The sequence below is a fragment of the Pelobates fuscus genome, chromosome 5, assembly GCF_036172605.1.
Source record: "Pelobates fuscus isolate aPelFus1 chromosome 5, aPelFus1.pri, whole genome shotgun sequence".
Taxonomy (NCBI): Eukaryota; Metazoa; Chordata; class Amphibia; order Anura; family Pelobatidae; genus Pelobates; species Pelobates fuscus.
Genome location: NC_086321.1, coordinates 54,342,848 through 54,358,887, shown reverse-complemented (window position 1 = coordinate 54,358,887; position 16,040 = coordinate 54,342,848). Strand labels below are relative to the sequence as shown.

The 16,040-nt window shown below is 37.4% G+C and overlaps 1 protein-coding gene across 3 annotated transcripts in view; it reads right to left on the bottom strand.

Moving 5' to 3' along the window:
• The window catches only part of MYO5B (myosin VB), a 203,947-nt gene that overhangs the window by 119,885 nt on the left and 68,022 nt on the right, over positions 1 to 16,040 (bottom strand). For all 3 annotated transcript variants that reach the window (XM_063453850.1, XM_063453852.1, XM_063453851.1), the window contains exons 2-4: positions 12,315 to 12,425; positions 8,304 to 8,475; positions 5,687 to 5,831 (exon numbers count right to left, since the gene is read on the bottom strand). In XM_063453850.1, coding sequence (XP_063309920.1) covers positions 5,687 to 5,831; positions 8,304 to 8,475; positions 12,315 to 12,425 — 428 coding nt within the window. The remainder of the gene's footprint in view (positions 1 to 5,686; positions 5,832 to 8,303; positions 8,476 to 12,314; positions 12,426 to 16,040) is intronic.

The window sequence follows — 16,040 nt, the reverse complement described above, 5'->3', positions numbered from 1 at the left end:
ATAATGGGTGAATGCCTTGGCTAAACTTATACCAACTTCAGGCAAGAAGACCCTCCAAGAAAGCATTTTGGAAACATTCTGATTGGCATTTAAAATACCTTAATATTAAAATTTAAGACGATGTGAAAACATTCATCGTGATGGTATGTTTGCTATAATTGGAGCAGGATGCCTCAGATGCTCTTTAGTTCAATTTTTATTTTAAAGAACGTTTTCTTCGTTAGCTTCAAGAAGAATTAACATGACGAGCATCTAATGCATTCTCTGGGGCAGCTTGTTTGGTTTAATTTAATCACATTAAATCTTAGGCTTTCAGTTTATGCATTGGGGAACAGAAGCAGGGTCATGATAAGGATACTGTAAAGCAGGATCTCCTACCCGCCACATGGTGTCACATGATATTAAGCTTCCTTACTGGATGTTTCTGTATTTATTGCTTATTGATAGGCAGAGCAAAATGGTTTTGAGGGAATCAAGCTGCAATTAGGCCCTTCATTCCAAGAAGTTCCAATCCCCCCCCCCCCCCCCGTGATTTAAAGAGTTTTAAATAACTTATCTGGTGTGATTATATTTGTATTCAGATATAAGTATAGTACTAGATAATGTCTGCAATCCTATTATGTAATTCTTTTGATTATAATGCTTTAAAAAAAATAAATATATATATATATATATATATATATCTACAAATAACATTAAAATAAATCAATGTAATTTACAATGTTCAGTTTCTATTTGGTTTATAGGATCAGATAAGGGCAATTTACAGAATGCATATTTTATTTTTTTTAAAAATACAAGGGTTTAAAGAGAAACCCCTGCGCCTAAATACCCTCCCCCCCCCCCAAAAAAAAAACCCCACCAGAAACACTATTTAGTAAGATATATCCCCAATCAAAGCATGCATGCATTTATTATGCGTTTTTTTTCATTGGGGGATACGTTGGGGGGGGGGGGTTAGGTGTTTGGAGTTTTCCTTTAATTGTGCACAGCGCTATAAAAGGACATCTTGATATGGTAACATTGTTACCAAGCTGATATTATTCTAACTTATATTAATAATGGATCTTAACAATGTGGTACTTTGTTCTTGACTTCTACAAATTTCTCAAATTTATAGATATTGTCTTCTTTTTCTTTTTCTTGTTAAAAACAACAAATCCAATATTAAATTGTCCTACATACGCTGTCCTACATACGCTGAACCAAATTGCCCTCTATTGCTGAGTTTTGCTTATAATTCGAAGAATGTTTTTGTTTTGTTATGTCCAGAACGAAAAAGAATGTGATCTTGCCTTTGGACAAAGTATTACTCTATCGGCTAATCGTCTGAACTATCTGTGTGAATTTACATCTTGATATTTAACGTGTATTTTATATATAAACTTCTTTTAACTTCACCCAATTGAAGGGACACTTTGTAGCCAGAAGTTAGAATGTTAAAATGATAGATGTTGTATGTTATAAAACAGTTGACATGCACACTTTTAGGGAGGTCTTCAATGAATATTTTAAGATTATTCAACTGTCTAAGAAAGGACGATCTGTTTTGCTATAACTTGATGTAAGTCTAATTGCCTGTTCTTTGACACAGAGTTGCTCGAGAATTGTGTCACTCTCCTTTAAATAAAAACAGGCTGAACGAGATATTCTTCTTCCTAATTCAGGGTAGTCTCACAGTTTGCTATTGCAAGCCGATGGTAGATCACTTAGATGAATATACAATAGACGATTATTGACTTTGGTGAACACCATGTATAACTCAGAATATTAGCCATAAACACATTGTGAATTCTAAAAATTAAGAACAAGTTTAGATTAGCAAGTATTCACTTAAGCCTGCATGTGAACCAACATATCAAAAAGCAAAACAGTGGCCACATACATATGTCCCCTCACATTATATTTTTATGAACACATGTATAGTTAGTCAGATCCAATCATGAATTGTGACATTACTGAAACAGACGCACACTTTGAACTTCACAGAAGGAGCCTAGTTAAAAATTCATATTCCTCTAGCTTCTAAAGACACGAGCCCCGACGTCGTGCCCCCAAGAGGACAACCTGTATCTATTTTATGAAAAATATGCAAACACTATCAAAAGCAAGACCGAGGCTTTGAATCTCAGGCTAGCTTTCCATGAAGTGCAGTAAAACATTAATAGTCTATATGAATGATGCATGTAAAATGCTGTCTTACCACGTGGTCCAGAATCAGATCTTGGTGTTAGATTGATGCTGTATAGTAATACGAGATATTGAAAAATAACAAAGCAGTATTAATAATTGATATTATTTGCTGCTCCAAGGAAAAGGACTGTGCTTTGCCCTAAATGTTTTGGTATAAATTCAGAAGTCTGACCAGATGCTACCTTTTAATTCCTTAGCGATCCGTACAAATGGGTTCTTAGTTCAACTTCCCCATATAACTAGAAAGTTACACATAGAACTTCCATGAAACCAGGCAATGTATAGCTTGATCTACCCAACTCTACACAGTGTGCAAAATTATTAGGCAAATGAATATTTTGACCTCATCATCCTCTTTATGCATGTTGTCTTACTCCAAGCTGTATAGGCTCGAAAACCTACTACCAATTAAGCATATTAGGTGATGTGCATCTCTGTAATGAGAAGGGGTGTGGTCTAATGACATCAACACCCTATATCAGGTGTGCATAATTATTAGGCAACTTCCTTTCCTTTGGCAAAATGGGTCAAAAGAAGGAATTGACAGGCTCAGAAAAGTTAAAAATAGTGAGATATCTTGCAGAGGGATGCAGCACTCTTAAAATTGCAAAGCTTCTGAAGCGTGATCATCGAACAATCAAGCGTTTCATTCAAAATAGTCAACAGGGTCGCAAGAAGCATGTGGAGAAACCAAGGCGCAAAATAACTGCCCATGAACTGAGGAAAGTCAAGCGTGCAGCTGCCAAGATGCCACTTGCCACCAGTTTGGCCATATTTCAGAGCTGCAACATCACTGGAGTGCCAGAAAGCACAAGGTGTGCAATACTCAGAGACATGGCCAAGGTAAGAAAGGCTGAAAGACGACCACCACTGAACAACACACAAGCTGAAACGTCAAGACTGGGCCAAGAAATATCTCAAGACTGATTTTTCTAAGGTTTTATGGACTGATGAAATGAGAGTGAGTCTTGATGGGCCAGATGGATGGATTGGTAAAGGGCAGAGAGCTCCAGTCCGACTCAGACGCCAGCAAGGTGGAGGTGGAGTACTGGTTTGGGCTGGTATCATCAAAGATGAGCTTGTGGGGCCTTTTCGGGTTGAGGATGGAGTCAAGCTCAACTCCCAGTTTCTGGAAGACACCTTCTTCAAGCAGTGGTACAGGAAGAAGTCTGCATCCTTCAAGAAAAACATGATTTTCATGCAGGACAATGCTCCATCACACGCATCCAAGTACTCCACAGCGTGGCTGGCAAGAAAGGGTATAAAAGAAGAAAATCTAATGACATGGCCTCCTTGTTCACCTGATCTGAACCCCATTGAGAACCTGTGGTCCATCATCAAATGTGAGATTTACAAGGAGGGAAAACAGTACACCTCTCTGAACAGTGTCTGGGAGGCTGTGGTTGCTGCTGCACGCAATGTTGATGGTGAACAGATCAAAACACTGACAGAATCCATGGATGGCAGGCTTTTGAGTGTCCTTGCAAAGAAAGGTGGCTATATTGGTCACTAATTTGTTTTTGTTATGTTTTTGAATGTCAGAAATGTATATTTGTGAATGTTGAGATGTTATATTGGTTTCACTGGTAAAAATAAATAATTGAAATGGGTATATATTTGTTTTTTGTTAAGTTGCCTAATAATTATGCACAGTAATAGTCACCTGCACACACAGATATCCCCCTAAAATAGCTAAAACTAAAAACAAACTAAAAACTACTTCCAAAAATATTCAGCTTTGATATTAATGAGTTTTTTGGGTTCATTGAGAACATGGTTGTTGTTCAATAATAAAATTAATCCTCAAAAATACAACTTGCCTAATAATTCTGCACTCCCTGTATAAACTGAGCACTTATTATGCATCTGAATATTAATGTACAAAAGTAATTACAAAAAAGCCAGGCTGCTTAGTTGATCACACATTTTTTTTCTTGGTAAGTTATTATACTCGTATGCTACTAAGAACTAAATTCTAGTAAATATTTATAAATAATTAGATAGAACACAGTTCACTAAAACTCGCAATTTTACTACCAAGGGTGGCAGAATCCAGTGATCGTAAACGGCAGTGACCGTAAACTATGGCCCTGAAAAAGGGTGTTTTGGACCACATTACTAAACATGTATAGTTCTAATTAAAATGCTATTTCATGGAATAAAATAATGCTCCTTTTGTACTATTGACAGAACGAAGGCCTTACTATAGTACGCTTTCTAAATAAATCAGTAATGTTCGAAAAACATCCCACATTATTTGTCTACACACGTCACTATTAAAGTCTATAGGTACCTTTGTAGATAAATCATTTGAAATGTTTTTCCATCACTATTCAATCATTTGTAAAGTTTATTAAACTAACGTTGGGACTTAAATTCAGTAACCGATCACACTGTCTGCAAGGGATACATGTATCCAGAATACACGTGGTTTCATGCATTGGGATCGCACTTGAAAGCTCTCTCAATTTCTATTTTAGCTCAGTTCAGTATTGATACTCTCTGCCCTCATTTTTCTACCAGATATAGACATTGAGGAGAAATGCTCCATGCAGAGACTGTCGCTGCACTGGCCCCGGCTTATTCTGGTCCTTAATTACAAAATATATGTACAGAAGTCATAAAGTTCCAATATATGATTTTGAGAATGTGTACTTGGCAAATTTTAACCCATGCAATTTACTTGTCAAGCAATGTAGACATGTTAAAGACCATTGGTGGGTTGAGAGTTAGTGGATCCAGATTATAGAAACATAGAATGTGACGGCAGATAAGAAACATTCGGCCCATTTTTTTTTTCTTTCAGGTATCAGGTATCAGGTATTACACTAAAGTGAGAACCGACTTAAAAGTCAATTACAAATCTAATAGTGGGCAAAGTGGACATATAGCTGACTTATGTTTATTTTTTTCAGTTATTTACTAATGTGAGAATCCAAAGTGAATTTAAAATTTAAAAACACAGTAACCAAACTGAAAATATAGCTGACACAGGGAGTTTTTTCATTTTGGCTATTTTGAAATCACATTTAAAATCCACTTTGAATTCATCCTGAATTTTCACTTTCCCGAATAAACCCTGTTGCAGGATAATTTACTAAACTGAGAATTCAAAGGAAATTACATATGTAAGGGACTGTAGCTGAACTGAAAGCATAGATGACCTAGAGAATTCTTCTAGTTCGGCTATTTTTACCATACATTTGAAATGCACTTTGAATTCTCACTTCATTGAATAACTCTGTATATGCATTATGTGTTATTCTTTATTTAGTATGAAATCTACCAGAATAATACAAAATTTAAAAAATATATATATATTTTTTTTATAACATGTAGAACACCACTTAAAAACTAGTGGAAGTTAAGCTGACCTCTCTTAGTGAGATCTTTATTATTATTATGATTATTATTATTCTAATTAATTTCGCAGGTTACATACATTCTCCTAACACCATCAGCACACAGAACGTTCTACTGAAAATGTACATACCTGGCCATCTGTTTGTACGCCTCCTCAGCCACTGCAAATATATGAGGGTCCATGTCCCCCATATTTTGGCCACTGTACGCGTAAATGACATCTTCTCCATAGATTGGCAACTGCTCATAGGGGTTAATGGCAACAAGCACGATCCCTACGGAAAAACAACATTGCAATAACCAATAAAATAATGAATTAGTCATGTCTCAATTTCGAGTCCGTAATGACCACTAAGAGCACATCCTGCATTGAGGACAAGGCATCAAAAATTTTCTATAGGTATTTTCTGCAGAATAACACATATATGTAAACTGCTTTCCCAGCAATATATTATGATGAAGGAATTAAAAAAATGTTTGGTGTATAGATAACATTATGCTATATCAAAAATAAAGTGTATTCGCAATCAGCCAAATGCTGCCCTCAAACTGCACTGAAGAGATCATTTTTCATCTACAATCTATTCCTTCCCTTTTAGTTAAAGGGCCCTCTAAGCACCAAGTTTTCTTTCCAACCGTATTGGCATGCTTTGACAAACACAGTTTCTCCACTGCACCAACAGCAGTGCCACTGTCATCCAAACTTAGTCAGATTCACATTTCACAATACAGAAACACAATTTCGTCATCATGATGAATGCAGGGAGGACATGGTATTCGGGAAGAGCCCTATTTTATGTTACCAATGCTCTTCAAAACAGTTTCACAGGCAGACTAAGCTTAAAAACCATAACTACTACAATGTCCGGTAGAAGTTAAGCGTGTGATGGCAGATTTACCCATAGTAGTAATGAGAAGAATGAGTGAGTGACTATAATGTGCACTAAAATGTACAAAAAGGTTACACTGTGCAGAGGCTGTCCATTGGCTAATGTTCCCAAAGCTATTACACTATTTCAATAAGAAAACAAATTATTCTAGTGAACTGTACACAACTATTGTGAATGTAGTGAACTGAAAAACAAACGGCAAAATGTAGGCTAAAATAGCCAAGATATGATTATAGTTGAGCTGGAGATTTTTTTTTTCCAAATCGACTATTTTGTGTAGATTCTGTCATTTTGTTTTTCAATTTAGTGTTTAGTGAATAAATCCCAATGTATAATCTGTATCAAAAATGAATTTGTAACACAAAGATTTTACATAGATCGATAAAACATAAAGTAAGCCCTATACACCGATCAGCCACAATGTTAAAACCACTGACAAGTTAAATGAATAACATTGATTATATTGTTACAAGCAAACAAACAGTCAGTTCTTCAATTTCATTTGTTGGAAGCAGGAAAAATGGAAAAGCGAAAAGATCTCTTTGACAAGCACCAAATAGTGATGGCTAGACGACTGGGTCAAAGCATCTCCAATATGGCAAGTCTTGTGGGGTGTTCCCAGTTTGCAGTGGTTAATAAAAACCAAAAGTGGTACAAGGAAAGGCAACCAGTGAACCATTATCAGGGTCCTGGGTTCTCACAGCTCATTGATGCATATAGGGTATGAAGCCCATCTGGTCTGATCACACAGAATAGCTACTGTAGCTCAAATGGATGAAAAACGTAATGCTGGCCATGATAGAAAGATGTCAGAGCACACAGTGCATTACCATTTGCTGTGTATGGGGCAGTGTAACTGCAGACCAGTTAGAGTGTCCATAATGTCCCTCTTCAATTGCCGAAAACGCATTTAATGGGTCATGAGCATCAGAACATTGAACAATGGAAGGTTGGAAGAAGAAGGAAGGTTGTGTTGCTAATGTCTCAGTGCCAGATACCACAGGACAGATTCAGAGGTCTTGTGGTGTCCATGCCTTGAAGCATCAGAGCTGTTTTGGCAGCACGAGAGGTTCTACACGATATTAGGTAGGTGGTTTTAATGTTGTGGCTGATCAGTGTACGTTGTAGGAACAAGACTAAAACCCAGCTGCCAAGGAGCTCACTAACAACCTCCCACCTTCTAACTGATTTCTGCATCAATTACTAAAACAAATTACAGACACTACAAAACATAAAGTATCTGTACCCTAACATATTCAGCATCAGTTATCAATAAAGAAAATATAACAAACGGTCCGGCATTTATGTAGAAGAGGATGCAGGGAATTGCATTTTAAACAACGTAGACAGGCAGTACTAATATTTAATTACCATTCTTTAGGAAACTACTGAAATGGTTAACTGAATATTAACAAATTATAGAGGTCATTTTTTTGTGCTTCATTGATTTACTAAAATTCTCTGTGAAAGATTCACTGTAACAATTTAATGCAGGACTGGAGACCTTGCGTCATTTTTTTTTTTCTAATATGCCAGGTTTTGTTGCTCACAAAATATAAGCAACATTTCGGCAAAAACAGGATATATTACATGAATTGTGTAAATTGATGTATTTGCAGAATTTAATGAATAATATTGCAAATAATACAGGGCTACAAATTGTTATAAACAAAAAGGCCCCAGATAGACCATTTCCATACACATTTTCAGAATTAAACAACTGATGGCATGTGGAACCTTCAATCTGCCAGAACATTCTATCGGTTTCCATGGTGACTGCACCACTTTTAAAATGTTGCCCCAGAATTGCTCCTTATGTATTACTTTTTCTATATAAAGTAGGACTCAGTGTCTTACCACAATAAGTATAGATGTGATTGGATTCCAGGAAGCGAACTTTGAGGTTGTGTAAAACAGCTGGCTCGTGGAGGTAACTAAGTGCCGTGAGGTCATTCTCTCCAACCAAAATATCAGGATTCCGTAAGTGAGGTAACTGGGTTGGAGAACCTGCCAAGGGATATTCTATGACCTGAGAGAAAATACAAATATAACTTTTCAAACACAGTATTGTATTTTTATATTATATTACACATAATATTGATTTTAATCAATGGCTACATGCGCACGGATGCTTTGTCTTATTCACTTTACACAAAGCGATAGGTAAAATTCAGATGAAGATTCCAACTGTATTGAAACATGATACCTTTCCATTTTGTTTGCTTTTGGTCATTGTGATTTAAAGCATAAATAAATATGGATGTTTGCATTTCACCACGCATACAAGGAAAACAAGAAAATCTAATGTCTTCTTAAGCCAGGCATAACTTTTTTTGTAACTCATTCTAGAGATTTAGTTTATTCTTTCTACGAAAAATCTAGAATTAGAAGTGGAAATGGTTTGCTTGCAGAATAAGTCATGTGATTGTACTAAAGAGCGATCAGTTAAAATATATATATATAATTAAATAAAAATACATTAGACCCAGTTTACTGACTAACTTCTATAGTTGATAAGGGCCAAATCAATTTGTAACATTCCAATCAGTAGTAATACCAGTACAGTTATAAAAAATTCCAGTAGAGTCCCCATTTTATTTGTGTAGTGAACAGTGATGGGTTAATAAAGTTTTATGACTTCAAATCAAAGCCCAATCCATAATAAAAACAAACAAACTGCATTTTAATTAAATTGTCACAAAACAGCTGTTGTATCCCATGGCGCGACTTCCTTTGATTAATTTAGTTCAGTTTGTGCGCTATACAGGAGTAGAAGGACAATTCACTTCTATGTATCAAAGCGAAAATCTTTATAGTGACAGGAGCGGGCATTGGTTTCTGCTGAGGCTCTACTTATAAAGAATGACAGCCAGTCTCAAGGACAATACAGAGACACGTGCAATGACATTCCAATTAATGGAGTATGAAATAGTGACCAACTTAGATGAAGTTTGTACACATTAGTGTGATATCACGATCACAGTTAATCAACATACTTAAATTTATACTGCTCTTAAAATGCATTGTACTAAGGGTGCCCAACGTTGGAACAAACAATGACAAATTGCTTATTAGATAGGAATTCTAATGTGACTTTCTTTACTCTCTCTTAGCATCCAACTATATGCCCTCATTATTAACCACTTTCTCAGTTTTAAAATAGTCACTGGTTCCCAAAGATGGTCACTGTAGGGTATCACTGGCTGTGAAACCAGGGAGCTGGCTATGCAAATGGTAAGAGTGGTTAAAGGGACACTCCAGTGCCAGGAAAACAAATCCCACCCCCCATCCCATGTTGCTGAAGGGGTGAAAAGCCCTTCAGTGACTTACCTGAGACCCCCGCCGATGTCCCTCGGCGGTGGTTTCGGGTCCGCCCACGCTCCTTCCCCGCCGACGTCATCCAGCGGGGGAGACCGATTGTGCATGTGCGGCCGCCGGCGGGGGAGACCTAATGAGCATGCGCGGCAATTCCGCGCACGCGCATTAGACCTCCCCATAGGAAAGCATTGAGGATGCTTCAGCGTGAGGACGTCCAGAGACGCTCTTGCACAGAAAACCTGTACTAGAAACCAGGAAGTGCCCTCTAGTGGCTGTCTAGTAGACAGCCAATAAAGGAGGAGTTAACCCTGCAATGTAATCATTGCACTTTATGAAAATTGCAATATTTACAGTTGCAGGGTTAAGGGTAGTGGAATCCAATGGGCAGAAGTGGTCTGGGTGCCTGGAGTGTCCCTTTAAATGAATGTACAAAGCAATAAGCCATTGCTGCTATGGCTTTAGATACCAGATGGATTACCGTAAGTTAATTACAAGGTTGCATATACGGAGATGTTGTAAAAAAAAAAAAAAAAACACGAGAAGAAGCCATATCAAGATGAAATAATGGTTCTCATAGTTAACAGCATTGTTTCGTGAAGGGAGCCTCCTGGTATATATAAGTGGTGGCATTGTTTGGGAGTGATGGAACATGGAGAATATACAAAATGCTAGAAGGTATAATTAGAAGGAGCTATGGTCACCTGACTGATGATAATATGGTACTTACAAATAAATAGAGGCATTCATTCTGTCATTGATGGCACAATGGCAAATAACTCCCAGTAACAAGGAATTGGGACCCATTTAAGGCCCACACATTCCGAGCACATCTTTTTCCAGTTTGGAGAAGACCTGCCAGGTTTCAGGCTGACACTTTGTTTGGCTCTGTCTCGAGCGAGTAGAAATTACATTTCAATCCATGCGTATGCCTTCTTACCTCTCCATCCTCAATCTCTATTTACATTTTTAAAATTTAAGACAAAAGCCTATTTATTTGTAATCCAGAAGATCCCGAATTTTTACAGAATGGACATCTAGACTGTGAAAATGGCATAATCCTTACTGTGAGTCCCTAAGCAGCCACCTATCAACGCCCCACACTATGCTGGCATACTTCCAGTACACTGGATCTTCCCCCCAGACATTCAATGTGGTAGGAAATGCAATGATCTTAATAAAGAAATGTATCACATCTTTTTTCATCCTGTAAAATGTTCCATATGTAGAGCTGATTTTTAGAGAGGTTTTAGTCCAAAGTTTAATAGGCAGGTAGCATTGCTTGAAATGACCTGAATGGTTCTGATTATACTGCATTGTAAAATTGGAAATAGCCAATTTCCAGATTTCTAATTGCATACATAATAAACCTGGCCGAATTTGTGCGACACGGTCAGATGTGTAATAATTTGGCTTTTTCGCTCCTAATTGAAGCCCTAGCTGCGAGCAGGTTGTTAAATAGATTAATTATAGGACAATAATAATTAAATCTTTATAGATCACAGACAGTGAATATTCATGGGCAGCAGAGAAAGTTGTCGCTGGGATAAATAACTTTATTCTGAAACAACATCCTAAAAATTGAACATCCAGTCAGAACATTGCATTGGTTTCCAGGGATACTGCTACACCAATCTGCCCCATCATTATGCACTTTACATTGTACGAGAAGGCTGTTCTATAATAAATACTTGATTGACAAGGTAGCCTTCACGCATATTTTACAGTATTTTAACTGATACACTCTGTTAGAAACATCAGCAGCAAACACTGATTAAGAAACTCTAAGCAACATGCGGACTATAGCTTATTGTAGTGATTATAGTGAAATAGGTCCAAAATGGTTTCATAGAAACTGAGGAAAAGGCGCAAAGACACCGTGCACCATAACCACTACAATGAGCTGTAATGATTATGGTGCTTAAGATTGACCCTTTCATACTTATGTGATGTTTGCATTAGTGCTGCAGCTGCCTGGTCCCACAATGCACAGCAGCAGGTATACAATATGCTTTGAGCAATGTTACAATCAGAGTTTTGGGATCTCAATGATAGGCTCATTCCACTGCAGCCAGCAGATTTGTCTTTTATAAGCCAAGAGCAATCAGCTAGCAGGTGAAATGTGAATGCATATTAAAATGTTATCCATATATACTCACAAGTAATTAGCTGCATGTCCTCAACCTCTAATTGCTAACTGTTAAGCATTAACCATCTAGAGCAGGCTTCCCCAAACTCCAGCTCTGCAGATGTTGCTGAACTACAACTCCCATGATACTCGGCTTATCTATTAAATTATAGAATCATGGGAGTTGTAGTTCAGCAACATCTAGAGGGCCGGAGTTTGGGGAAGCCTGATCTAGAGACTTGGTACAAAGTCTGGAGGAGGCAATAGCTAACCTCTTACAGCTCAGAATTTGAAGCCTATTATTATGAAAAATGCATGGCAGTGCCTGCCTCCTGGCATTTCCAAAGCTGGGTTTGCCAAAGATTCACAATTCTGGTACATTGATAGAATCGCATATAATACGCCACCCACATAGATCTACGTACCGATTCATCTTCAAGTTTTAGTTGCAAGGTTTTATCCCCTTCTTTGTAATCCTTAATGATTTCCGCAGATTTCCAGACTTCTTCTTGGTCAGGAATCCAGACCCGGGTATACTGAAATACACAAAACCAAGATTACGTTATATAATGCTCTGAAAACTCTGTTTCAACAGCTACATCTGGGTCAAACACAATATATCAGCTTCTCTTATGGCACCACTTTTTTAATTGGCTTAAGCGGAAGGAACAATGTGCATATTTATTTGTAACATGCATGGGAAGTTTTTTTATTTATGAGCATGATATATATATATATATATATATATATACACAAGGAAAAAAAATACCGGCACTCCTGGGGTTTTCAAATACAGTCTTCTTTATTCAGAGAAACCACATCAACGTTTCAGCTCCTATCAGGAGCTTTCATCAGGACACTCCTGATGAAAGCTCCTGATAGGAGCTGAAATGTTGATGTGGTTTCTCTGAATAAAGAAGACTGTATTTGAAAACCTCAGGAGTGCCGGTATTTTTTTTTTCCTTGTATGTTACTCAGCCACCAGAGCACCGGGTATTTTTATGGTTCTAAGGTTGGAGTGCAGGAGCCAAGTCCATATATATATATATATATATATATATATATATATATATATATATATTTATATACACACACATACACACACATACATATATACATTTTTTTAAGTATTTAATATTTTGCATTAATTCAACAAAGAACTATTTATTTTTTTTGAGTCACATATTCACTTTTAAATCAGATCACCACTTCATCACAAATGGTTAAGCTTATTTAGCAAAAGCAGATAGATCATTTACCGGAACACCTCCAAAATGTCACATTTTCTGTTCACCTGCTTTTTGTAAACTCCAAAGCAATAATGAAACTTGCAAGCAAGTTAGAACTTGACTTGAAAAAGAAAATGAATTGGGTACTCCCCATTGAGACCCCATGAGAATATCACCAACACAAAGCGAAAACCTTAGACCTCTGTAAGCCAGGTTAAACTTAATATTGGGTAATAAGAATAAAGATCACTGCATCAACTGGTACACAATTTTAAATACATTTTTCAGCAGTCCTTGTGGTCATGATCAATGATTTTTTGAAACAGAAGATAACTAAACGAAAAGCAACGCAATAGTCCACTACTAGAAAGACACTGAGGAATACAATAATATTTTGAGTGATTACAAGATTTATCAAATTTATACTTGGTACCAAACACATAAAAAGGGGGGAGGGAGGGGGGGGTAATTCAGTTTTAGAACAATTTATAGAATAATCAGAACCAGTGGATAATGGACAGCAACAAGAAAAAGCACCATAAAAGGGTCTTTAGAAAATTAAACATGACATTGTGTGTTCTACATAGAACAGGAAGAGACTGGATATCCTAGACCTGGGTTAGGCAACCTTTCCCACTCCAGATGTTGTGGGCTTCTTCTCCCTTGATACGTTGCCAGCATTATGGCTGTATGAATATTATGGGAAATGTAGTCTACGACAGCTGGAGTGCCAAATGTTGCCTATCACTGTCCTAGACCTTTGACTCCAACAGACAGACATGAGGAATACAGATGACACTAGAACACAGGATGAGAATATTGCAGGTGTCCTATTGGTGTGGCCTTCGTTGAAACCACCTAGTACTTGTATCAAAAAGAAAGTCAGTCCATTGAGATTTTTTACAGCATCGGAAACAAAAACAAAGATGGTTAATATTTCTGAACAGAGTGGGACATTATGAACAACTGTGATGGAGAAGTACATCATCGTCAAGAGACAAGACCATGTCATTATGGATAGACTGTAATATATTTAGGAAATAAATGCTCCACTCAGTGATAGTACCATAAGAGGCTCAATATAGATCCAGCCTCTATGTTTCAGATACAATTGCAATCAATTATCAAGAATGCACTCACTTAAGAGGATGGAGTCTACCACTTGGCACGTCCATCTCTTACATATTAATAGTCACCTGGGACCCCACATTAATTATCCTAAGCCCATCACATGACACGGGAGATAAGTAAGGATTGGAAGCTGTGACACAAACTATGACAGGCAATTCAGTAAATTGTTGGTGTTAAAAACATTACCTGATGCTATTTTCAAGTGTCCAAATGATTTGCATTGAAGGGTCTAAATGTGATTTGGCACTGCAGAATCCTGCTTACCTGTGCAAATATTTTGGAAAAAATAAAAATGTAGGATTCGATTGTGGGCAATCCTCCAGTTTTTGTCCCATCACTTCAAAATGATGTGACAGAAACTAAAAGGATAAGCACTCAGAGCCTTCTTCCTGTGTCAGAATAACGAGGCCTGGTGCATGCTGGCTAATAGTGATTTCTATGTAAAGTAAACAGGAAAACTTTACCATTTTAAAAGAAAATCAGTCTACAGATTACTCGTATGCTCTTGTGATTAATGCAAAGCTTTCTTTCTTTCTTTTTTTTTTTTTTTTAAACCACAGCTTAAATTTCACTTGATGTGGGTATTTCTAGGGATGTGCATGGGCAAAAAATCTGGTTTGGTTCGGCACTTCCGACAATTCCCTAACCCTAACCCTACCCCTACCCTAACCACCACAACCACTTACACATCTAGGGTTAGGCATAGGGTTAGGGGTAGGGTTAGGGATAAGGGTAGGGTTAGTGTGAGATTCATGTCATCATTCACATAATTTTCCCTCCCTCTCTTGTTTTTGGCAATTCAGTTTGATTCGCACCTCCGAAATTCGGCAATTCGGACATTCGGATGCTTCACTTGCTTCGATTTGCTGAAATTCATCCGAATTTACATTCAGAACGAGACGAATTGCACATGTCTAGATATTTCTGTTATATAACTTGTCCAGTTAATCACTAAGAGGTCAATATGTTACGAGTAAACTTAAACCAAAAATTAGCTAGCTAACGCTCCAGAGCAGTGATATATGGGATTTCAGGAGAAGCAGATGTCCATTTACATTGCTAATAATAATAGGGAATGACGTGAGCCCACCCCTACTCCCAGTAATACTAGGCCTGCTTTATTTTGGAATTGTTTGATCTCTTTACATAAACACGGGGCATGTTTTCTCATTGTGAGTAATAGTAGGCTATATAAAGCACATGGTAACTGCAATCTTTACAGTGTGAGGGACTTAATTATAACCTAACCTCAAGCAGCTGATGTCAAATAGACGCTCTTGGAAAAAGAATTCCACATTGTTTTGTTGTTATGTTATTCCACAGAGGAGCAAAGCATTTACTTTCCTTATTCGGTTTCATGCCTCATTTCCTTCTTTGCTGTACCATACATATTTCATGAGTAACACTCTGGAATACTTCCATACTGGAGGGTAGGGATATCCCCGTCTTAATGCTGTGTACTGTGGGGTTGTATATTAAAAGCACTACAGTATATGAATGCTATATACCTCTTACAGTGATTTTCAAGCACAGCCTCAGAGCATTCATGATGCTACAAACAGCGTTTAGCTTGGCACAATGCCGAACTTTGGCGTCCAGCTTAATACAATGCTGAATATTGCGATGGCACTTGCCACAATGCTGAATGCCAATGTAAGAAACTGGCACAAAGCTCGACACAGTACTTAATGCTGGCATCCAACTTCATCAGTTCTGAATGCTAGCAACCAGCTTGACACAGTGCTTGATGATGGCATCCATATTCACAAATGAGTATATGCAAATTAACAA